General features: G+C 45.7%; 1 protein-coding gene across 5 annotated transcripts in view; it reads right to left on the bottom strand.

The window, feature by feature from the left end:
• Positions 1-17,772, bottom strand: part of TSPOAP1 (TSPO associated protein 1) — a 39,517-nt gene extending 21,745 nt beyond the window's left edge. For 3 of the 5 annotated variants that reach the window (XM_051994181.1, XM_051994182.1, XM_051994184.1), the window contains exons 1-13: positions 16,582-17,772; positions 15,299-15,406; positions 14,830-14,958; positions 13,973-14,152; positions 12,904-13,083; positions 10,642-10,737; positions 5,686-5,769; positions 5,196-5,285; positions 4,807-4,929; positions 3,508-3,612; positions 2,950-3,000; positions 2,335-2,355; positions 445-646 (exon numbers count right to left, since the gene is read on the bottom strand). In XM_051994181.1, the coding sequence (XP_051850141.1) occupies positions 445-646; positions 2,335-2,355; positions 2,950-3,000; positions 3,508-3,612; positions 4,807-4,929; positions 5,196-5,285; positions 5,686-5,769; positions 10,642-10,737; positions 12,904-13,083; positions 13,973-14,152; positions 14,830-14,958; positions 15,299-15,406; positions 16,582-16,884 (1,672 nt within the window). In that variant the 5' untranslated portion in view covers positions 16,885-17,772. Of the gene's footprint in view, positions 1-444; positions 647-2,334; positions 2,356-2,949; positions 3,001-3,507; positions 3,613-4,806; positions 4,930-5,195; positions 5,286-5,685; positions 5,770-10,641; positions 10,738-12,903; positions 13,084-13,972; positions 14,153-14,829; positions 14,959-15,291; positions 15,407-16,581 lie in introns of those variants that run through there. The other 2 variants (XM_051994183.1, XM_051994185.1) reach the window with 2 other exon arrangements.
• Between the last annotated feature and the right edge of the window lie 7,378 nt (positions 17,773-25,150).

Genomic DNA, 25,150 nt, shown 5'->3' with positions numbered 1-25,150 from the left:
ATTCCTCTTTAACTCCCAATAGTGCTATTGAACATGTTATCTATCTATACACACCACAAGCTCCTTAACTTCCCTTGTGTAAAAGGGTAGGGCTATTGCAAAAGAACAAGTGAGAGATTTGAGCCTGTGATAAGAGGCCAAGTTTCAACTGTCCTGGGTCTCAGCTTCTTTATCTTTGTAAGTAGAAAGCCCATGGAATAAATCTTCATAGAGCTTTTATAAGGAGATCACTTTGTTCACCCTGAAGAAGAGTGAAGGGACCTGTGGTTTCCTCGGATGTAGCAAGCACTTGGTGAGGAAATCACCATCTTCTCTGGAGCAATTTATAGTCTCACAGAGTTGTCTGGCTTAGAGGGCAAGCCCAGCCCTTAACCACTGTGCCACAGTCTCAAACATTCCAAAATAAGCAGTCGGGTAGTTCATACCATTATTTCAGTCCTGTACCTTTGGGGCTGGGCCCCCTGAAGGGCTGTGGGGTGGAGCAGCAGCAAGGAACAGGAGGTAGTTCAGTGCTGCTGGTACCCAGGGTTGAACTAAGCAGATCCAAGGGGCCTGGATGCATTCGGAAGGCCTGGAGCTCCTGAGCCAAGAGACTGAAGCGTTCTGTCTGGCTGCGACACTGCTCTTCCAGCTCCCTCACCCGGGCCTGGGAAGTACAAGTCATGAGTCCCCAGCCCCCAGAGGGGGAAGGCAGCTTCTGCCCATCTGCCTCACCCCCAAAGAGAAATATCCCTTCCTTTTCTTGTCTCCTCTCCCCCAGCGTTAAGATAATATCCCTCCCCAAAACCATTCCTCAAAGGATTAAATGCCATTTTCCCTTTCTCAGCCCCCAAATCAGGGTCAGATACCAAGGAATGAGGGCTGGGGGTAGAATTTGGGGGCTCTAGACTTTTAGTAGAATGATGTACTGGGGGAAGGAGGAGAGAGTATACACTCTGGTGTCAAAGAATCTTGTTTCAAATTCTATCTCTGCTGCTTACTACTTGTGTGACTTTGAGCACATACCCTCTCTGGGTCTCAGTTTCTCCATCTATACAATGAGGAATTTGGATTTCATGACCTCTTAAGACTTCCAGTTCTAGATTTAAAATCTTATCTTATCTTAAAATTTTGTGACATCCATCTGCACTCAGAGAGAGGACTATGGGGACTGAATGTAGATCACAACATAGTATTTTCACGCTTCTTGTTGTTTGCTTGCATTTTGCTTTCTTTCTCATTTTTTCTTTTTTATCTGATTTTTCTTGTGCAGCATAATTGTGGAAATATATATATAGAAGAATTGCATATATTTAACATATATTGGATTATTTGCCATTTAAAGGAGGAGATAGGGGCAAGGGAGGGAGAAAATTTTGAAATACAATATTTTGCAAGCGTGAATGTTGAAAATTATCTATGCATATGTTTTGAAAATAAAAAGCTTTAATAATAAAAGAAAAAAGAAAAAAATCTTATGGCACCTCTATTCACAATCCTCATGCTGCTACCCTAGGAAATGGTAATGATACTTTGTACATACATTTGTGCCTTCTGTTCTTCTAAGCCTTTTCCAAGGTAAAATGGGACTGTTACCACCTTCCCTGCATCTCCCTCATCCCAATCAGTGTTAATTCTGGATTTTTCTCAGCTTTTCACCTTTCTACTGTTACTGACCCAAATCCCCTCCCACAGAGAGGGGAGAGGGAAGAGGGAAGAGGGAGACTGGAGACCTGGGAGTGAGGGGTGGGGAATTCCATCTTCAAGATGACTCATAAAGATAATAATAAACCAAATGCTACTCCAAAGTTTCCCCTTGGAGGACTACAGCCTGTAGCATAGAATCAAGACCTATGGAACTGGAAAGAATTAGAGAGACCACTTAATCCAACTTTCTCATTTTATAGATGAGAAAACAGAGATTAGGGATTAAGACCAAGTCCCTTGATTGCCTGTCCAACACATTTTTTCAAAGCATAGCACACTACCTAGCAAGATTTGCTTCCAAACCCAATAATGAGATATCATGGGTGAACTTTTTGACAACCAGTCTTGAAAAAAAGGGTATCTTGGGTTTTGTTTTTTGATTGGGGGAGGGGGGAAGAGGAGGGAGGATTTGAGAGAGGAGTTAGGGGGGAATAGGATGGAACCAAGTAGACTCTTCTCCAGATAAGGAAGAGGGAGTAAGCAGATTCTCTGATGATTTATGTAATCCCACCCCCACCTCTGGTTACTATGATGACCTGTTCTCTGAACCCCCAACGTGAGAGAAGATGCTCAAAGTCAGTTTGTGATAAATGAATAGGAAAAGTTTCCAGGGTAAAGTGGGAGCCAGCAGGTGAGGAAAAAACATACCTGCATGGAATCCAAGGTAGACTGCGGCAGTAAAAGAAAGAGGAGAGGTTAGAACCCCTCTGGCCCACGCGTTTGTTTATTAGCCCCATGGGGCAAAAAGAGAAGGGAAGAGGTGGGAGAAAGAAAAGGGGAGAATGGAAAGGAACCAGCCAGACTGCAATTCCAGGCAGGGCAACTCCCAGGACTGAGAGAGCAACTCCTAAAAGGAAAGGAGATGCCCAGAGGTGAGGGTAGCCCCATAAGGGGAGGTGGAAGAATCATAGCCCTGAGGGGAGGCAGCTTGGAATCACCCAGAAAGAGGCAATGCAGATGAGACTATAGTAGGAGCTCTCTCCTCTTGCAGGTGGGAGCTAACATCCATCTCCTACCTCTGAGAAGCCTATGGCTCCTTGAGCTTCCCATCAGGTGACTTTCCCTCCTCACCCCAATACAACTCCCCCCATACATCAGACAACATATTTCTGTGTCTGACCCCTGCCTCAGGCCCCAGTGGACAGAAACATTATTTCCTAGAATTGATAGTCCACTTAAGGTTAGTATCCTACTAGGAAATTCCCATAGTCCTCCCTGCCCTTACCCTACACTCCCAGCCACAGTCCCTGAAATGTCCATTACCTCCAAGAGCTGCACAGCCCCTTCATGTTCTCTCTTGGCCTGGGCTTGGGCCTGTGGGCAGGAGTCACAGGTTATAGAGGTATTAGGGAAGAAGGAGCAAGGGGAAAAGAAGAGAAAAGGAGAATGGAAGGGGGGACCAAGGAGAAATGAGGCACAGAGTGGGAGAGACAGGGAACTGGGGGAAAGAGAGAATAAGTCAGGAAAGGGGAAGGGAGGAAAAAGAAGGGTAGTCAAAAGAAAATTAATATCACCTACATATCCTCTCCAAAAGATGGAAGGGCCTAACCCAATAATCAGGTCCAGGACCTCAACTTTACTATATTAACCCCATCCCAAAGGGTAAAGTTCTTCCTGGAGACCTAAGGTTGGTACAGAGGGAGATATTTGCCCTTTCCCCTTTGCTTGGTGGGGGAAATACATCAAAGCTCTATGGTGCAATCTGATACTGTTTTCTTCCTCCCTAACCCTAGCTTTCTCTTTTCCTCATTCCCTTCTTCCTAAATGATGCTATTTAACCAGCCTAGCCTCAATCTTCATCACAGAGGTCTTTTTCCCTACCTGCTGCAGCCTCAGGACCTCTTCTTGCTTCTCCTGCAAACCTATCCGGGCCTGCTCATGCTCCAATTCCAGCTGCTGCCTCCTCTGGGCCACCTCTCGCATATGCTGGAACACACAGAGCCCCCATGACCAAGTTCATCCCTGTTGGCTCTCAGCCCCGTGCCCTATTTTTTTAGTTTAGCTGAAGCAAAATAAATTTTTGCATGGCCTCTTTGAGAAGGAAGGCCAAACAGCAAACAGCAGCACCTTATTTAAAATTTGTGTGAATCTGTTTCAGGTGTATTTATTAACAATATCTCATTGAATTCTGCTTTCTAATTCAATCTGCCATCCATTTCCATTTTATGGGTTAGTTCATCCCATTCACATTCACAGTTCTAATTATTTATGGTACTATTCACCTCCATCCTTTTTTTCAGAAATCTCTCCTCTCTTACCACCACCCTCCTTTGACCAAGAAGAAAGTGGAAAGAGAAGAATGAGCTTAGCTATAGTGCTCTATTATTTATATAATCTGCTTTTATGTAAGTCCCATCCCCTCTCTTCTCCTCATCCATTCATAGCTTCTTAGTGTCTTTTCTTTTTACTCTTAAAACTTCATTTTAGTGGAAATGGTTAATATGATTGCACATGTATAACATATATTGAATTTCTTGCCTTCTTGGAGGAAGAGGAGGAGAGGAGGGAGAAAAAACAGAAATCAAAATTATATAAAGGTAAATGTTGAAAACTAAAAGAGAAATTGCATGTAAAATTGACTGCTATTGGAGTATGCAGCCTTTTGGATATGTGCTTATACTAATTGAAAATTTTTTTAAATGAACTCTGTATTAAGTTTATTAAATAACTTCAATTTATGGACCAAAAAGCCCATCTCATTTTAAAATCTTTAAAAGTTTTTTTTAATTATGACTAATCTTTCCTTAAATAAGTCTTCTTTTTTTTCCCTTCTATCTCTATTCTCGATGTTTCTCTGAATTGACTCAATTCTATACCAAATCCGTGTGTGTGTGTGTGTGTGTGTGTGTGTGTGTGTGTGTGTGTGTGTGTTCTATTCTCCTTTGACTAGTTCAGATAAAACCATGGTACTGCTTCCTCCTACTCTGCCATCTTTGCCAATCCTTAATCCCCCTCAGCCCTAGGCTTTTTTTCCCTTACCAAAAATGCACCAACATCCTCTCAAATTCCCTGAACACCAGTACTCCTCCTGTTCCCCAGCTCTTCCTTTCCTACTATCCTTACTCCCTGTACTTCTGCTTTCCCTCTGCTCTTGCTCCCTTATCATGTTCCTCAACTTACCTTCAGCACCTGCTCTAGGCTCTCCAGCTTGCTCTGGAGTCCCTGGCTCTTCCGAAGGGCTGAGTCCCTCTCTTCTGTCACCCCCTGGAGCTGGCTCCTCAGCTCTGCATTCTCAGATTCTACCTGGACAGAGCGGGAGACAGAAAGACCTTAAGCCCTCACTGGAGCAAGGAATCCAGGAAGAGGAGAAATGGGCAACTGTTGTCCGCATAGGGTTTTCCACCTCCTGGCCAAATCAGAAGTAAGGTGACGGCTTCTATAGCCTCCCAATTCTCCCAACACTCAAGCTTTATTCTCCCATGGCTCAATAGCCTAGCCTGGAATGAGACATGGAGAGGAAGGGGAAAGATGCTCAGGCCCCCCCACTTTCCCCTGTGGAAGGCTGGCACCTCCTCCTTTGCCGAGGCTCTTCCACTGAGCCTAGAATTCTCCTCCACCAAGCGGGCATTCTCACTCTGTGCCTTCCGCAGCTGGAGTTCCTAGTAAAAGTGAAGACAAAGAGCCATGGCCACCTGCTGGGGCTTCTAGCCCCCCACCCACCCCAAACACACTTACATTAGCCTTCTCTAACTAATGAACTCTTTGGATCCTATGTTGTCATGAGTAGAATTCCCCCCCACCTCTGTTCCCAGTTAAGTTCCTGTCCACCCCACTCCACCCAACCTCACACCCACAGTCCCAGATCTAGAAAGAAGGGAACTGAAATCCAGAGAAGCCAGATAAGAAGCAAAACTCAAACTCAAAGTTCTGATTCTACATCCAAAGGTGAAGATGGTTTAGAGGAAGCAGGGGATAGATGGGATGAAGACCTTCCCACTAAAAATATTTATTCCTATGTACTGGCTAGGACAGACTGCCCTGCCTTGCTGTCCTGCTCACCAACTCCTCACATCGCCTCTGCTTCTTCCTCACTTCATGCTCAAGGGTCTCCCATTTCTTCCGCTTCTTGCCAAGTTCTAATTCCTGTAGAAATAAAAAATGGGCTTCCATCTGGAAGGAGGGGCTCTTCTGCCAGCAACACCAGGAAACCTCCCGCCTGAGGGTCTCAGATAGCACCCACTTTCTCTCTGATCACCCCTAGCCCTGGCCACCTTTGTTTTACTTGAATAGTCTGAAGCATTGAGGTTCTGACCCCACTCTGATACACTTTCTGTGTTAACCTATCCCTATGGTTAATATCCCTGGAGCACATTAGCACTGACCATAAGCTTAGGGTTAGTCCTAGCTCCTAATACCCCTACTATACCCTTACTATAAAAAAGCACCCAACTTGGGATGAGACCTAGGATATCAGGCTTCTTCTTTTGTTAGCAGATTACTTACTAGCATACTCAGAAAAGACATTGTGTTGTTAATTTTGTGTTGGGATTTTTCCCCATTAAGAATACCTCTACTAATACCATCTACTAATTCAGATGGTACCTGCTCTGTCTCTTACAGAGAGTTTTCTGAGCCCCTAAGACATTAAACCATTCCCCAGACTCGTCATGAGTCAGAGGCAAGACCCCAACCCAGCTCTTTCTGATTTTAAGATTGCTCCTCAATCCAATATTCCCATGCTGCCTTTCTCTGAAAAGGAGTCATATCAAAGCTATGATAAAAGCCCTGAGTGGTATCTTTGACTATTGACCTTTGGTGGATCATAGGACCATAAATGAAGGCTTAAAAGAGATAGCGGGGCCATCTAATCCAAACTCTCATTTTACTAAGGAATATCTATCAGTACAGTGGAAAAGCAGGCCTCTGAAGGCAGCAGTTGGTCTTTGCTGAAAATGCTATTGTTCCTCCTATCTTAAAGTGAGCTGCCTAATTAACCCTCTGCCTGACTATTTTTTCCTTTAGTTCCTATGAAGACACAATGGACAAATTGACAATTTTAAAACCAAGTTTCACCTAGAATTAAAGGACATAATAATATATATTATAATATAATATAAATTAGACAAGGAGGGGAAAAAATCTTTGAGATCAGTCAAGGAAACTAGGACCAGGGGGGGAAAAATCTCTGAGATTGGTCTAATCCCAGACCATGAATTTGGCAAAACAAAGTCTCACAGTAGAGCTGTTATTTGAATAGTTGTTCAACCCTGTCTCATGTCCTTTTCCAAACTAAATGTAAATTCTTCTTGAAAATACCCAAGTGCTCTATAATGATCTTTTGTACAGCTAATGAGTACATAGGGAAGTAACAAACTGTCCAGGCCAGATCTACTGTACCTAAAAGAGATAGTCTTTGCCAAGAATTCTTGTATACATTTCTACTACAATAAAGTGACAATGACATCTATGTTTTCTGCAGTCAACATATGTTGAATAGAATCAGTTTCCTTTCTCTTGCTGATATTTCTTGTTTTGAGAAGGATGATTTTATGTTTTACAAGGTTTATTTCTTTCCTGCTCTCTTTGTTGCTACTTCTTGTTTTTTTGAGGGGAAGACACATTCATGTGTAATTTTTGTTTTCTCTTTCTCTCTCCTTTTCCCTCTTCCTCTTTTCCTCCCTCTCTTCCTGTCTGTCTGTCTCTGTCTGTCTTTCTGTATGTATGTGTATCTCTCCCTGTCTGTCTTTGTCTCTGTTTTTCTCCCTTCTGTGTGTATGTCTGTCTCTGTCTCTGCCTTTATCTCTCTCTCTGCCTCTCTATCTCTCTCTGTGCCTCTTGTTTTTGTCTTTGTCTCTCTCTCTCTGTGTCTCTATTTGTCTCTTGCTCCCTCTCTCTCTCTCTTTCTCTCTTTTTCTTTTCCTTTTATCCCCCAACAGTCTTTCTTTTTCTCAGCACTTTCTTACTTTTTCTAAGGCTAAGAAACTCTCTTGCTGTTTTTCTTCCCCCGAATAGGATCTCCAAAGCTGAATAGGATCAGCAAGAATGGGCTAGAGGGGCCCTTGGATAGATATCTTCCTTGTTTTGTTCTCTGTTCTGCTGAAAGACATTGTGGTATAGTGTTTAAACACAAAGCCAAAAAGACATAGGTTCCGTGTAGCTGCATACATACTGGCTGTATGACCCTCTTCATCACTTAATCTCTAGGCATGGGCCCCAAGCAACAGTCTTAAGCTCTGTATTGGTGGAAGGAATTTTTATCTAGCAAAATCTCTATACCAAAAAAAAAAAAAACAACAAACAAACAGATCTACCCCTACCCTTTATGTTCCCCAAGGTACTTTGACAGCCAGCTATAGCATCTGTATCTATCCCAATATTCTCTGTGTGTTCTCTCCCTTTAATGACTCCTATTCATCTGCCCCATGTCTCTTGTCTTCTTTCAACTTGAGATCTGCTTCATTTTCTATTAAAAGCTATTAAAAGGAAGAAGATCTAAGTCTCATTTTGGAGAATAGTTTGCACACTTGTCTAAACTTTCCCTAATATGATCATGTATATTTTTATTCCCTCTAACAAATTTCCAGAAGCCTCAAAGCTCTGCTCCTTTATTCAAGTACCACCTCTAATATGTACTGGCTGCATGACCCTGACAAACAGTTAACCTCCCAAGGCCTATCCAGGGCAACTTTTTCAGACTCTATTGGAGGCTAGCTGCTGATCTGTTTTAGTGGAAGGAATTACCTCACCTGGAGTTCCTTATAGGCAGGGAAATCACAAGCCCAGTCTCAAAAAATAAACACACTCCTGTTTTCAAAGAAAACCTGTGTGAGTTGTAAGCTACGAACACTCTTGCCAACACTGAAAGATCTAAGGGTCATTAGACTCTTGGAATATAGGTAAGATGGAGTTCTTAACCTAGAGTCTATGGGTAGATTCCAGGAGATCCATTACATCCTTATTTTCACTAATTTGTAACTGACCATAATGATTTCTTTCAGTTATGAATGTAGACAATAAAATATGGTTCTGAGAAGGAGCTCATAGACTTTGCTAGATGGCTAGACGAGTACATGACACAGAAAAGGTTAAAAATTCTTGGTTTAAATGAAACCTAGATGTCCATAATGGATGTTTTCATCATGGTCCCTTTTCTATCCACAGAAACTTGTCTTATAGAATTTAGACCAAACTTCAGCCAACCCAGCTACTATAGTTATCTTTTGCACATTGCAACTTTCCCCGTATCAGTTTCAATATATTGTGGTTCAACATGAGAAATTAAATGGGAATTTTTAAAAGACTTTTGCAGAAGTTGCAAATGACACATAAAGATCATCAGATAGTACAGAAAAAAGTTTAGAATTCAGAAATGCATAATATAGTATAACATTATATAATATCAACATATTTTACTTTTTAATGATTCAGAATTCTTCTCTAATATAAAGGGAGTGCCAAAAAAATTTATATGGATTTTCCAGACTGCAGGAATACCGCACTTCAACTCCCTTATGATATGGAAGGGATAACTGTATACAATTGTACTTACCAATTCTACAATTGTAGATGTTCCATTTGGAATTCTGATCATAGTAATTATATGTGGACTTTTATAGCAATTTAAGCTCTATAAAACACTTCCCTCACAACAATACTGTTACCTTAATGTGAAATCAGTCTGGAAATATAGGGGCCAGAGTGGGGTAGCTTCTAATGTCAAACTCAGATTTTGCTTTATTACTCTAAAGGCTAATCTGAGTCAGTGAAGCTTTTTGAGGAAAAGTAAGTCCATAAGAACTGAACCCTCATCTAGCATCCTCAGGTAAGGACCTGAAGTTTTGAGAATCTGTATAATGTGCTCATGTTCAAATAGTTACTGGGAGTCTGGGGCAGTATTCAAACTCGGGCCTCCTGATTCTTATCATCTATTCCAATATACCAATCTGCCTCCTCTCAACTAGTATCAGAGGTTGTTTGGAGTTAGAAAAAACTTTCAAAGACTTTGAGTCTACCCATCTCTCTTAGAGACATGTTAACTGAATAACTTCCCAGGGCCACACAGATAAGTAAGCAGCACAGCATAACTCAAATCTGTAGCAGAATTTGAATCTAAGACCTCTGACACCAACTTCATATTGAATCCTGCTCTTTCCTTTTTAGGGGAAAGAAGGAATGGACAGAGCTGGAGAGAAAAAGAGTCTAGACCTCATAAGGAACTCCTAGTGTGGAAACTTTCTTCCTGACACTGATTGATACCTCATAACCTTGAACAAATAAACTACATAGTCCTCTACTAAAATAATAAATGAATTTGAACCTCACACAATCAGTCAAAAGTATTTGCTACTCTCCTTGCAGTTTCCCTTATTACCTAAAAGGATCATGCCTCAGATTCACTGGAATAATGTTTTTTTTTTCTTCCCACTTCTGACAGCAGGTATGGTAAATGATCTAAGACTGGGACTAGAGAATGATCCTATCTCTATCTGAGGTCGGATTGGAGTAGAGAAAAGATATGACAGAGATAAGGAAAAGAAGAACAGGGACCTCAGAGAAAGTTGGCCACACAAAATTATCCAATGGATGAGAGCTGAGTCTTTCTTTCTAAAATCCGGATAGAATGAAGATACAATTGTCCCCTTTAAGCCCTGCTTCAGATGCCCGTGGGCATCCATGTTGCCCTAGACAAGAAAAAGTATGAGAGGTCCATGACGGACCCCATATCACTATACCATTACTCTGATAAATAGATACACTCTCAGGGATCCTGAGATGTTAAGTAATTTTCAAAGATCACACAGTCAGCATGCCAGAAGCAGGACATAGCACCCAGGATCAGAATTCTGAGATACTCTATCCACTATTACATGTGCCTCTCTAAACTTCCAACCCCAAATGAATTGGAGTTGGAAATACAAAGTCAGAGCTCTATTCCCAACACCTCAAAAAATCAGTATAACTAGATCCGACCACCTGAGTCACCCCCAAAGTTCACAAGGGTCCCACAAAGCTCACCAATTGCTTGACTCTCTGCTGGTTTTCTGGCTCTGCTAATGAGACCCCCTCCAGCAGGATATCGACGTCATCCTGAGGTATACCCAAAGGCACTGCCTGGAAATGGCCAGAAGAATTTGACCCTTCCTGCAGAGCAAACTGGTCTTTTAACCAGTCTGCCCTGCCCATGTCCAGCCTGAACCTGTAAAGTTCTGACCAGATCCTAAAGGCAACATGAGGTCATCCATTTGGGATTAGAAAAAGGGAAGAAAAACTCATCCTCTCCTAGTTTTCATCCATTACTGTCTGTGTGACCTCCAATGAGACACTTTTCTTCTTTGGATCTCATATTCCCCATCTCCCCTGAATAGGATGCCCTACTCTTTCTTCCAGAGCAAGTAGGAGGCATAAGTGCTTTGAGATCCTGGAAAGTACTTTGGGTCCTGAGAGACCATTCTTGCTATCCAGGTCACTGTTTCCCGTTTTAGATGTTTTTTTCTTGTCCCCACCCCCTAACCTGTATTAAATAGGATTCTGTCCTCTCCTAAGTGCCCTTCAGCAGACAATAGAGAATTTGGAGAAAGATTCACCTGCCATTTCAAAGCTTTGGGACCCTGGTTGAGGGAGATAGATCATTCAGACAGCAAATGGAAGGGTCAATTAATAATAACAGTTAACAGTTATGTAGCATTTTAAGGTTTGCAAAGTGCTTTATATATGTTAATTTATCTGATCCTCACAACAACTCTTAGAGGTAGGTGTTATTATTATTATTTTTATTAATTTTACAGATGAATAAACTGAGGCTACAGAAGCTAAGTTATCTGCCTGAGGTCACACTGATATTAATTGTCTGATCAGAACTCAAGTTCAGATCACTCTGATTATGGTCCCATACTCTATCCAAGACATAGCTAGACTTGCCCACTTTCCAATCCTTGCCTTCCACTACTTCTTTTTCCCCCTCACTCCACCTCCCTTCCTGAAACAGATCTCCCTTTGTTCAGGATCACTACCCTCAGAGTAGAGGTCCAGCCCTAATCAAACATCCAGGGAGTGAAGATCTAGTTTAAGCATCTATTTTCTCTTCACCCAGCTTGATCACCATGGGGTTAATGATATACCAAGTCTAACTCAGTAAGAAGATGAGAGTAAACAGAGTTGGACTTTTTCTTTGGGGAGCCTACCACATCCTCTCCCTTTAGCTCCCACCAGGTCCCCAAAGCTTTTGGTCCTAACTATGTCCCTTTCTTGCCCCTCAGCTCCTGTGGGGCATAAGAGCAGGGGGAACCCTCAAGCTTTTAAAAAGGGTTAGAATCTGATATGAGGCTCAGGTCCTCCTCCAGCCCCCTCAAGCTATCCCTTAACCTCTCCAGCTCCTTCCCTATCACTATTTCATCCCCTCAGCATTTGCCTAGCCCTCTGCCCCACACAACGGGACCTGCCCCACAGGCTCCTGAATCTACGGGGGAGCTGGTATCATTGTTCTTGGGAGATCGGCTCCTACCTGGAGCTGCGACTGAGGATAGGATGGGGCACGGGGCAAATGCCCCTCGGGGCACTTGTGCCAAAGATGCCTGGGCAACTGCAGGGAGCCAGGCCACTGGTGCTGAAGGAAGCGTCCAAGGCAGCAGGCTCAGCCCCGGAGAGTGGCTACCACGGCAACCAAAGGGATTTACTGGGCTATACCACTCAGCTGGGGGTGAGGGGGAGGGGAGGGAGGAGGAAGAAGGATAGAGGCCTGACTGGTACAATTCAGCTCCGCTACTGGGAGGTTGGGAATGAGCACATAGCAACTTCTAATCATGGCTGAACAGAGAGAATCTAGGCAGGAGGATATCTGGGACTTCTCCCCTCCTGGTGTAAGGTTTGCGGCAGAGGGGCTCACCAAAGCAAATTATCTTGGAGTAACTAGGAATGGGAAGATGGAAAAAGATGATCTAGCTGGAATTATAAGACTGGACCTCAGAGAAGCAGGGAAGATGTCAGAGAATGAAAGCCAGAGTCCTTTGAGGAAATCGGGGGGAGGGGAGAGGGAAGAGGGAGGATGGGCAGGAGGGAGTGAGCAAGGTATTGCTGCGTTGGAGCATGCTACTCTGTCCTGTTTTGTAATCCTCCTCCATTTCCTTAAGGGAGCTGATGTCATCTCTTCTTTCCTCCAAAGTGGGAGGCTGGCAGGATCCCAGGGCTCTCCCCTTGTTCCACCTGGTCTTCTTACCTGAGGAGATGGGGAGCCTTATTGACATCCCACCCCAAGATCTATCTCCTGCTCAGGGTTCTCACCTCCCCAGGGGCCCCAGGGGCAGGGGGCAGCACAGCAGTGTCCACGGGGCTGGGAGATCCTGTCGGGGGGACCTCCTGCAGATTTCTCAGGGCGATCTGCCGCTGCAGCCTCAGAACTTCCTGCTGGGACTCCCGCAGAAGACGGTCAAAGTCCCACACATTCAGCCACTTTGGGCCCTCCTGTCACACAGAATCCAGGTACCATTAGCAGAGTGAGCAGACCAAATCTCAGGCCTTGCTCACTCCTACCCTCCAAACCTTCATTTCTCATGAATTCTACTACAGTTACCAGACACCACAGTCCATTTTCTCAGTTATCCTCATACTCTAAGACCCTGCCTTCCTTTAGGCATCTCAATTCTCAGTCTCAGGAAGGTTTCTCACAGCTATGAACTCCACTCTGATTTTCACAAGCCATAGAAGACAGGAAAGCTTGGCAGGTGATCCAGGATTCTGCCCAATGAAGGGTAGGAATGTTCATAAGTTCACATCAACACACAGCTTCCTCCACATCCATATATGTAAATATAGTCGCACATATATATATATATATATATATATATATATATATATATATACACATATGCATATATATGTATGTATGCATCCATGCTTGTGTATATGTATATATGTACACCTATAATTTTGTCCTAATTACATACATGTATTTACATGTACATATCTGTTTTTCGCTACATTGGCAATATTCATATATAGGCATCTACAAAATACACATATGCATGAATTTATACTCATGTATCCAGCAAGTTTAATGCTTACCACTCCCCCAGGAGCAAGGCTCATTATTCCTCCATGGCTCAAGGCCCTCCTTTTCTCCCCTCCCACTTGGATTGTTGCTGGGAGAACCCACTCCCCAGCATTCTCCATTTTCTACCAACCTTTGCATCTCATTACCATCTCATCAGCATCCTAATTATAAAATAGGCCCTAAGCAGAGTTAAAGGAAAGAGAGGACATTTCTTGGTGGGAACATGAGAGTAAAAGAGATGAAGCACCAGTCGGGGGAGTAGGGTCTATTCTGTGCTCATCCCACCCATGCCCATCATACCTTGCCCTCAGAGCCGAGTCGTGCTTGAAGTTCCTGACACTTTCTCTGCAGGTGAGCAATTTGCTTGTCCTTGGCCAAGAGGGCACTAGCTGTCTCACTGAGGTCACGGGCTCGTTGGCTGGCCAGGGCCTTCCTGGTCAGCTCCAGGCTGGCACCTGGACGGGGCATGGGAGCATTCACCTGTCCAAGAGCAAGGTATATGGCCAAGAATTTTCTTGTTAGAACCTGGCTCCTTCTCTCCCTTCCCCTGGAGCTTGCCACCCCCAACCCCCAAATAAGAGAAAAGGTAGAGGCAATAGGAGGATCTGAAGATTTTGGTTTAAACTGAAGGCTGCCCCCACTGGCTCCCCCAGAATGAATTTTTATTGTACACTGTGATGTGTGTGGAATTCCCAGAAGGATAATACTCAAATTCCATGTTAAGGATGAGGATTTCCCCACATGCTAAGCAGGATGGAAAGAGTTAATGAAGCAATAACTGAGCTTGAGAACAGCTGGGAAGCTAGAACAGCTAAAATAGGACTGCCACACTGATGGGTACCCCACTACACAAATACACACACATATTCAGGAGTACTCAGCAGACCTCAGCATCAGAACCAACTCACATGAGAATCTGGGCACCCTAATTCCAAGTCTTGTATGGGGGAAGAGATTCTGCCTCCTGACACTACAGACTTCTAGATTTTGTCACTGTTCAATTTTGTTACTTCTCATTATCTGGGTTTCTCTAGTGTCCCCCAGTCTCCTAATTTCTGTAATTTTCTGTTAATCCTCCAATCTCCAGGGTTAGCATCACTCCTATGCCCAGCTCCCCAGCCATCCACTGTCTTATTCCCCCAGCCACTTGCCCTCACCATGAGTAGGTTGGCCTCCTGAAGCTTGTGGGCCCGCTCTTCTAGACGTTTGGCAATGACTGCCAGTTCTGCATTCTTCCTCTTCAATCTCCTCACCTTCTCCTCTGTCTCAGGGAAACTGCTCTTTCGCTGGGAGTAGATCCAAGATTGAATAGAATGGAGAGGTCTCTGAGCATCCAGACTTGCCAACTAACTCCTATACTAATCCCCTAGTTTCCCATCTCCAGCTCCAAGGCTCTGTGGGAGTTGGAGTCAAGAGCTCACCCTCTCTGGGCCTTGAAAGAGGGAAGAAATGTCTGTCTCCAAAGGGAGACATCCCTCCAAAAGATGGGGACTAAAAAATTCTATTCTAAAAAGCCTATTCTTGATTTTCCACCACCACCACTACTCCCTGCCACCCATTCCCACCTCAAAGACTTTTCCTTCCTCCCCAGTGCTGCCCCATGCTCAGGTTCCTCCAACCTCTCACCAGCTGTTGGTTCTCTTCCTTCAGGATGGCACATCGACGCTGCATTTCACCCAGAGCCCTCAGCAGCTCCATATTAGGCCTCACCCCACAACCTGAATCCAACCAGGTCTGACAGAGGGAGAGGAGAAGGCATACAAGCCTCAGAGAGAGTCCCTCCCTCAGCAGCCAGGTTGTTCCCCATTCCAAACACCACCACCACCTTTTACTTGTGGAATAAGAGTTCTTAACCTTGTGTCTGTGAATAGATCAGAAGGGGGGGGATGTCTATAAAATAGGAAGAAGAAATAGGAAGCTAATCTCCAATAAAATTTAGCATTTCCTTCAATTCTTTCAAAACATGATTCTGAAGAGCCCTTAGGTTTTAGCAGACTGCCAAGAGGGTCCATGACACAAAAATAGTTAAGAATTCCTCACATGGAGTTAGAGAAATAGGGGACAGGAGGGGGTCCTTCTCCCCAAGAATATTGACCTCTCAGGGGAGTTCAAGAGAGAAATACATGTGAAAAGAAAGAGGTTAGTTACTCTACCCTCCTGGTCCAGTACTGGCTCCTTCTCCCCCTGGGTCCTTCCTTCCACCATTATCCCATGTTCACTTCCACCCTCCTGGGAAGGCCAAAAATGTGAGAACTGGGGTAGGCATGAGGAATCCGGCCTCTATTTTTTTCATGGCTCTCACACACTGCTAGGATTTTTGATAAACTCCAGCCCTTTCTCCCAACCTCCTGATGCCCCCAGTCCCAGACTCCATGGCTTTCTCTGCCTTCTATTAGATCTACCCCCAACCCCTACTGCTCTCTGTACTTCATCACACATACACACACACACCCCACAAGACCAACTCCCTATAAGCTTCCCTCCCCATTTCTTTCTCCTTCTTCCAAAGGCTAAGTACCCCTAAAGAGAAGGAGACAGCAAGTGTAGGGAATGTGAGGGTTGCAAAGAAATAATGAGGCAGAGACAGACAGTGTCAGTCAGGGAAAGGGTCAGACCCAGAGAGACAGACTGACATCAAAAAAGGCAGAGATGGACAGATAGCGTCACCTCGTCAGGCACAGAGCTGGACTAACAGAGTCCCAGAGAGATAGGGCCTAAGGCAGAGAAGGAATGACAGATGCAGAACCAGGTTCCCATTCAAGGAAGGAGAAGAAGATGCAGCGGGGCTGCAGCTCTGGCTAATGCCATGTGCTGAGACTGAATTGGCAGCAGTTATGGGTCCCAAACCTTCACCCTCTTTACCTGCTATGAGCCCCTCTAACCCCAGACCCTCCAAACAAGCTTCTTACCTGAGGGGAGTTCTCAGAATCCCAACACTGTAGCATCCTCCTGATGGATCCAGGGCTCTCTGAGAACTGGGTGGCACTCAGGAAGCTGTTTGTTTTGGGCGACACAGCCCCTTCCCCTCCAGATGGAGCATCCTCCATCTGTCCAGGGCTCCCAGATTCCCCAGGCTCTAGGTTCTCCCCAGGGTCCAGCTCTTCAGCATCCAAAGCCACCAGGACATCACCCCATATTGGAGCTGTGCTCCCTGGCACACCCCCTGGGCTCGGGGCCCAGCCAGGCCAGGTAGGCAATGCCTGTGGTTCCATTGCTCCTTGCTTCCCTTTCTCCCTTGATGGGGGGAGAAGGGGGGGCTAGATCATCTGTGGCGCTGAAGCATCCCAGGGCCAAAGACCAGGGGCATCACCTCCCCAAATGAGGACACAGCGTAGGGTCATTTTGGGCCAGAATCACTTCTCCGGTCAGTCTCCCAGCTCACTCCACCACACTCCGTCCAAGGTCGGCAGCAAGAGAGCTTTCCTGCCTACAAAGACAAGCCGAGCTGCTAGCACTGAAGCTGGGGTTTGCGTGTGAGTGTGCGCCAGTCGCCGTATGTGAGCAAGAGAGGGTGTCCCTGTGGGGGCAATGTGAGGAGGCCAGAGTCAGTTTTAACTAAATGAAAGCATAGATTTCTGTGTGCAGATAAGTGACAGGAGATGTGGGGGGGAGTATGTGGGAGGGGGTGTCTTTGTGTGTGTGTGTGTGTGTATGTGTGTATGTATCTGTCTTGTTGGTATGGATTAGTAGGTGGATGTCGCTATCATTAATTGTATTTGTTATGTATCAATGTCTCTGCATGACAATGTTCATGTATCCCCTTCCATGTATGTAGTTCAGTGTCTTTGGCTCTAGCTGGTCATCCATCTGAATAAGCTTCCATCTCTTCTCCATAGCACAGACCAGGCTCTGTTTTGGGTTGGGGGCGGGGGTGTCGCTGGTTGCCTGCCCGGCCCCCTTCACTCTCCCAGTCTGTCTCGGCTCTGCTCTTCTGGGTCCTAAGGAGGCCTGGGACGATGTGCTGCCTGCCTCATAGTCTCTCGCTTAGAAGTCAATGGTTTAGCTCTAAGAAATCTTGGGTTCCCCAACAGCTCTCTGTGCCCCAAGGCCCTTGATATGGAAGAGGGTCCAAGCATTGGGGTGTGCATGGAGATAGGGGATAAAGAATGCTCCCCTCCCCCCGCCCTTCTCCCCTCCTCACCAGTCAGCCAATGGAAAGCCAGCTGCTGGTTTCCATGGTGATGGCGCTGCAATGGTAGGCAGGATAGATAGGCAGGATCGGGGGTTGGGGGCCTGGGCAATCCATTCCTCCTGGGATGTGCTGCCTAGGACACATAAAACATACATTCACGATGCTGCTTCCAGAGCCCACGGAAAGAAAAAGCTGAGATGGGATGAGGAAGGAATCGGAATGTGACCACATACCTATTCCTTCTCTCCTCCCTCTTAGCAGAGAGGTCTGAGAGACAGCAGCGAGAGAGAAATGGAAAGAGATAAAGAAGGCTAGAGAGAATGAGGGAGGAAGCAAGGAAATGGGGAGATTCAGAGAGAAATCAAGAGAAAAGAGAGAGGGGAGGAGAGACAGAAACAGAGACACAGAGAGAGAAAGATGAGAGGAGGGATGGAAAAAAATGAAAAGGCAGACAAAGAGGCTGAGAAACTAGCAAAGAAAAGGAAATAGAAATAGACATAGAGGGAGAAAGAGTCATCCAGGAACCTTCACAGCTCCCTGGGTCTATGCCCTTCTCTCTAGATCCTATACATTTCTTGGAGAAAGCCCACATGCTCTTCAGTTCTTGCCTTTTTCACCTCCTACTCCAGGAAGTCTCCCCTCCTATTTGTTCTCCATCCTTCTCAGAGTAGTTAAAAGTCCCTGTAGATCAGGGACCTGGGAATATATTTCTTCTCATATATGGAATGAAGAGCATGTCAGTTGTAGGGACCTGGCTGGAGAGTAGACACATGCCAGGACTGCAGGGTTGAGATCAGCAGGGGGTCCTTTGGGATCTAGAATAGTATCCACTATAATGGGGACAGCTCTGTGCCCTGGGTCTCTTCTTCTCCCTTTCCAAGCGCCCTCATGTGGCATTCAGAGGCACAGACAACAGCCGGCTGATGTGGGTTCTCTCAGAATGAATGATTCTGACCAACTAATGTCAGTGTCTCTGGGAAAGAGGGTCTGTGTGTGTGAGAATATCAGCATGTGTATTAACAGGGCACTGGATATGTGTCAACATATGTATCCATGTGTATTAATGGGTCTTTGGATACATGTGTCAAAATATGTATCTATGTGTATCAACAGAGCACTGGATACATAGGTAAACTTATATATCCATGTGTTTTAATAGGCCACTGGATACATGTGTCAACATATGTATCCATGTGTATTAGCTGGCCACTGGATATATGTCAGCATATTATTCATGTGTGTCAACGTATATCTGTGTATGGGTCAATGTGCATATGTGTGTCTGTGTATATGCAGAAATATTGTGGTACAGCGCAGAGCAGGAGGCTTTCCCTGCCCTCTAGACTTTAATTTCTTCATTTGTATAATAAGGGGAATGAGGGTGGACCAGATGCTCTCTGAGGCTTCTCTCTCTTAACCCCAGAGTTTCATTTCTGTACATGAGCCTCAAGTGTTTTATTATTTTCTCTGGGGCTTTGCCATGAAAGCTAGGAGCTGGAGGTGGTGGGAGGGCAGAGAAGGTAGAAAGGGAAATAGCAGCCCCTAGCGGGGGTGTGGATGCTTTCACTTGCTATTGTAGCCCTAGACCCTGGTCAGGTATTGGGTAAGGGGTTGGGGGGAAGTAATATGGTAGTATGCAGTGAGACACAGACATTTTGAATTCTAGGCCTTGTCCCTTTCCCGCTTTCCTGCTTGTCCTACTGTCCTGAGTTTTCACTTGTACCTAGCCAGTATAGACTCTATCCTTGCAAGAGGCTGGCTCAGTCCTAGGGTCCCCTAGCTCCCTCCCCACCCCCAGTCAGTGATCAACACTCTCTTTAGAGTCTGCAGAGAGGAAGTGAGGTACTGCTGGGCATCCATGGTGATGGTGTCAACTGCCCTCATCTCTGCCCTTCCTCCAGGACCCAGTCGCAATATAATCAAAGACCCTACAATGCCCACCACTCGTGTTGCTTCTGATTCTCTGGACTAACCCTCTTTCCCCGGTCCCCAACCATTCAATAGCTTGTCATTGAACTACCAGTAACAAAATTCTCAGATGACAAAGAAAGGGGAAATCAGTTCTTTATTAGTTGCAAGTCATTGACACAATCATTGATTCTTTCCCCACCCCCATCATCCCTTCTTCCTTCTTGACTCGAGGCTTCTGGCTCCATTGGGCCTCAGATCCAGGAGAATTACATTTCCGAGTTTCTGGCAATTGTCTCCAAATTTCAGATAGGTTTCACCCTCCCAGCATGCCCTTATTCCTATCCCCCCACAATGCTGTTTAAGGGATCACAAAGTACTGCCAGAGGTAAAAGGAAAAAGGGAAAGAAGGACTCCTAAAATTTAGGGGCTCTCTTCTGTCCACCAAGGAGTTATTATTCAGTTGACAGCAAAAGCAGGGGCTGAGTTTCTTATTCAGCCCTTAGTAAATGTTACCATTGGGGCACCAGCCTGGAGCACAGAATGGTCTAGGGACAGTGGTAGTCATTGGGGAAGCTGTTTACCTGATCCTTGGTGCCACTAGGGCTAAGAGTCCAGAAGACGGATGGTGAGGGTGACTGATGGCGTGTCTCCGAAGCCCACAGTACACTCATCCATAAAGTAGGAAACACTACACCCTACATTGCTGTTAGTAGTGCTTTCTACTTTATGGGTGACTGCACTGTCTGTCTGTCTGTGTTTGTCCAGATGGTGGGTCAGCCTACTTCCTCCTTCTGCCACCTGCTTTGAGAGAGATCCCACCACCACTACCCCACCCCTTACCTTTGTCCCTCTTCCAATTAGACCTTCCTATTTCCAGTCCCCCTTCCCTAGCTCCAGACTTCTGGGACTCCCCCTGAAGTAAAGCAGGGACAGTGAGGGGACCCGCCCTGAACCTCATGGGCGGTGACTCAGCATGGCGCTCATCCTCCCCTCCTCTCAACCTCACCCGCCACTTCCTCTTTGGGCACATCTCCTGTCCTCCAAAGCAACCCCCACCCCTAACAGCCTCAGCCATTTTCTGGCAGAAACAGGTATGGACAGTGGTTCCTATGACAATATGCCCCAATCTCAACAAATTTCCACCCCATTTCTGTTGTTCTTACTGACTTGTCCTTTTTCCCAAGATATTCCCCTTCCACCTATCCTCCCTTAACCAGTTTGAAAGGCACAGTCTTCTCTTCAAGGCCTTCTCCTCAACCAGACCTCCCTGTCTGGCTCTATAGTTTAAATCCCAATCCAAAGGAAGTCCATTGTCCCTTATCCCCTGTGTCTCCCCCATGGGCCCTCCCACTAATGGTAAACCCTAGATGTCAGGGTGGTGGCCATCTTGGGTGGAGATGGTAATAAAAGAGTCTGTCCCATGAGGGACCAATACCCTTCTGCTGTTTCCAATTCCCATCTCAAAGCCTCTTTCTGGCACCACATCCTGGGCCTCATTGGGTCTCTTCGATAAAAGATCTCTGTCATCTTTCTGCTGAAAAGGGCTGAGAGGAATTTTCTCATCCTTGTCCGAAGCAGTAAAAAAGCAAAAGCTCTGGACACAAGGGATAACTCCTCCTCTAATCTTTTCTTCCTCCCCCAAAAGTTAGAGTCTGAATTCAAAACTGCAGGTCTTAGTGTGAAATCTTTTTTCTCAGGCCCCCTTTCTCCTGAGCCTCCCCTCAGAAAACTCAAGACTGCCCACCTTTCCTCAGTTTCTCTTCTTGTCAGCCTGACTTGCACCCTCTCTCTCTGCCCTAACTTCTAGCACTTCTAGGTGCTACTCTACCATCCCTCCCCCCTTGCTCCTCCTTCCCCAGATCTTTCCTTCTCTCCTCAAGGCCTGTCCCTGTCATCTCTTCCCAATGTTTGAGAGATGGGGAGAAGGAAGAGAAGGGGGTACATGACACTTACCGGATAATATTACCATGATGGAGTGGATGAGGAGTCCGCTGGTGTGCTCCAAGCGCTGAAATGGGGTCCTCTACTGAGCGGGCACGGCTTATAACCCTATGTGATACCACGTGGGGCTGACCACAGAGTGATCAACCACCCCACAGGGCTACTGGCTCCACCCCCCCTTCAGTCCACTCCACCCCCCAACCAGGCAGGCGGCCCCAGGAGATTAGAGAACTCCTCCCCCACCCCCACCCTAGTCCCAGGGTTGGCAAGACAGACTGACAGGAAACCAGTAGCAATGCTTGGTCCTAGAGAGAACAAGGGAGGGCGGGGGGAGGGTAGCAAAGGATGCAACATATTCTGGGTAGATGGCATCAAAAGACCCCAGATTTCTGGACCCTGCTCCTTCCCTTCATGGGATCTGGCCAGCACCCAGGAAGTTAGTTTTTTCTCTCTATTGCATACATATATATATATATAGCTATAGTTCAGCTGGGATTGGGAGAAAGAAGGCACATGGCCTCATGGTGGAATGAATCCTAGAGTGGGATAGAAATCTTGGCCCCCAGTAAGAGAAGATGCCTCTCTTACACAGGCTCCTCTAGCCTCGATACCAGAGAGATCTCTCACTTCTCTAGGCAAGTTGACAATCAGAGCCAGGGTTGACTGGATAGCCAGAAGTCTAATTCTAGGGCTGCTGGACAACCTTAAGCAAAGTATTCAGCTCTCTGGGTTTTGGTGTCCCCTAGCAATCATACTGGTGCATGAGGTGGGTGAGGGAAAGGAAGGACAGATTACCCCATTGCGAGGGCACAGGGAAGAAGGGAGCCAGATGAGTCAAATTATGGTTGGAATAGGACCAAGATAGGGCCTGAGCAGGGGTGACTGGAGGCCCTTGGGACAGTGTGAGATAAGATCAAGAGTCTCTAATTTCGTAACTCCTGGGGGATCCTCTTGACTAGATCTGGAACCAGAGAAATATTAGCCTAGGAACATCTTCTACCCAAAGCACTCTCTCCGAAGCCAATCCAATGTACATCTTTTCCCCTTTAGGAGGAATGAGCCAAGTAGGTGCTGAAAGAGGGTGAGGGTCAGCATAGATATGAGACAGGTGTGGGATAGAAGACTGGGCCTAAAAATAGTGCCATTTTCCCTGTGGACAGCACAGGGTTGAATTTGTTACCTCCCTTCCCTACAGCTCCCAGTTCTAAGTGGCTTCCTAAAGGGTCTATGGGGCAAATGCAGTAAAGATGAAGTGCTTAGAGGGGAAGTGTGCAAGAGGGAAGGTGGGTCACTGAAATGAGAAGTCCCCCCCCCACTCCCCATCCCCAAGAAAGCAGAGAGGAAGAGACTCCTAAGTGAACTCAGGGGAGCAGCAGGTGGAGGAGGGGCAAGACTGCGGATGTGGGCACCAAACTGGAGGACCCGCCCACCTGTTCACTCCACCCCCTTCTCTCAAGGAAGAGGTGGGGGTGGGGAAGAGTACAGGAGGCAGGAAACAGCCCCAGTGCAGGGCCCCCCAAGGGGTGGGGAGAGCAGGAAGGGGGGGAAGGAGATGTGGATCTTAGCTGAGCAGGGGATTTAGCCGCCATGCTGACAAAGGCTACCTGGACTATCCCAGGTGTCTCAAAAATCTTAAGTTTAAGACTGTGGGCACCTGTGGAATTGGGAAGAATCAATCCTGGGGAGATCTTCAAAAAAAAGTGAGAGTCCCTAAGGATCCAGAGAAATGGAGGAGCCCTAGAAAGATCAAATGCTACTTTGCACAAGGGTCCATCGGGCCACCTTTTCGGTTGCCAGCTCCACAGAGCCTCTCCACCTCAGCTCTCAGCTTCATAGTCCCCACTTCCTTTTCCTGAGAGGTTTCTCACTCACACATATAGCTGAGAGAACCGACCAGCTTGATTCCCCTATCCCACAGTCGCTATATCTATGGCATCATCCTTTCCCTGAGGCCTAAGGTGAAAGAACAGGACAGCAGGATAGAGAGGAAAAGGAATTGAGACTGGGACGGATCACAGAATCACAGATTTAGATCTAAAGGTGACCTTGGGCATCACTGAGGTCAATCTCATTTTACATACGAGGAAATTGAGGCCCTAAAGAGGTCAAATTATTTTCTCTATATTACTTAGCTCTCGTAAGTATCCCAAGCAGTATTTGAACCCAATTCTTCCTGACTTCACCATTCCATCTAGCTACCTCTTAATGGGACAGAGGTCAGCTCAGGTCTTGCAAGCCAAGGCAAAGGATGATGGTGAGTAGAAAAAAATTGTAAGGTTAGTAGATCACGAGTGAAAATCAAGTATGCAGAAATAGGGCAAAGCTCCTTTAAGAGACCCCCTCTCCAAGGTTCTCACTCTCTACTCCAGATCCTGGGTGGAGGGGAAGTGGCTGCAAGGAGTGATAAGGGGGGATAAGAGTATCATGTTTGCACAGTAACCTGGGTTTCTGCACTCCCACCCCCCTTAGACACTCTGTCTCTGAAGCATCCCTTTTCCTCAGGGAATCACCCCAGCTCCCCTCAACAAAACTTCTTGTCCCTCCTCAAAGAATGTTTTCCTCCCCCACCCCAAGTACTGCCTTAGACAGGATCCCCAAAAAAGTTGAAGAGAAGCATAGCTCTAAGGAGTCTCATAAGAAGCCAGAATTGGGAGGTATCTATTTTAGGAATAATCCTCCACTTTACAGACAAAAACAGCGAAGACCCAGTAAGTCAGAGACTTGTCTAAATTCATACAACTAATTAGAGGAGAGTCAAAATTCAAACACAATTCTAGAGACAACAAGCTTGTGGACCTGTTATAATGGAGCTCTGGAGAAGTGGTTGTTAAATTTTCAGTGTGATCATTTACTTTTTGGAAATTTCCAAACAGTTCAAATCAGAGCTAACTTTATTTTTGTTGTTGTTGATTGTCTAGACTTAATGTGATGAAGAAAATGCTAATAATGCAGATTAAAGTGTTTCCTGTATCACGTTTCTCACACACACACACACACACACACACACACACACACACACACACATCCCCAAGCTGGTTGTTAAACATTTACCAGAACATCTCTGCTTATTGACTTGACTTCTAGAGACTACCAACTCAGCATTCTTTCCACTGTAATATTCTCTTTGCAACATGACTCTTTTTGCTTCTATTCAATTTCTCTTCCTCTGTTAGAGATATGTGGTGAACTTATCAAGAGTAATCTAGCCCAATCTGCTGCAGCAGGTTCCACAAAGTAGGACCAACTTCAAGAACAGATCCTTAGGTCTGATGGTCAAAGCTTGGCCAACCATCACCAGAAGAATGGTCATCAAGTGAATTTTTTCCAACCTGAACTCACAAAGTTGTCTAAGAAAGACTCTAATGGATGAAATCACAGCTCTTGGATATCCAGAAATCTATGTAAAAACTTTTATGGGATTCTGGATTCTAATCTTGGCTCTGACACTGATTAGTTTGGGTGATCTAGAATAGATCTCTTCTTCTCCTGAAGTC

This window comes from Antechinus flavipes, chromosome 4 (assembly GCF_016432865.1).
Source record: "Antechinus flavipes isolate AdamAnt ecotype Samford, QLD, Australia chromosome 4, AdamAnt_v2, whole genome shotgun sequence".
Taxonomy (NCBI): domain Eukaryota; kingdom Metazoa; phylum Chordata; class Mammalia; order Dasyuromorphia; family Dasyuridae; genus Antechinus; species Antechinus flavipes.
This window is presented reverse-complemented; position numbering and strand designations above follow the sequence as displayed.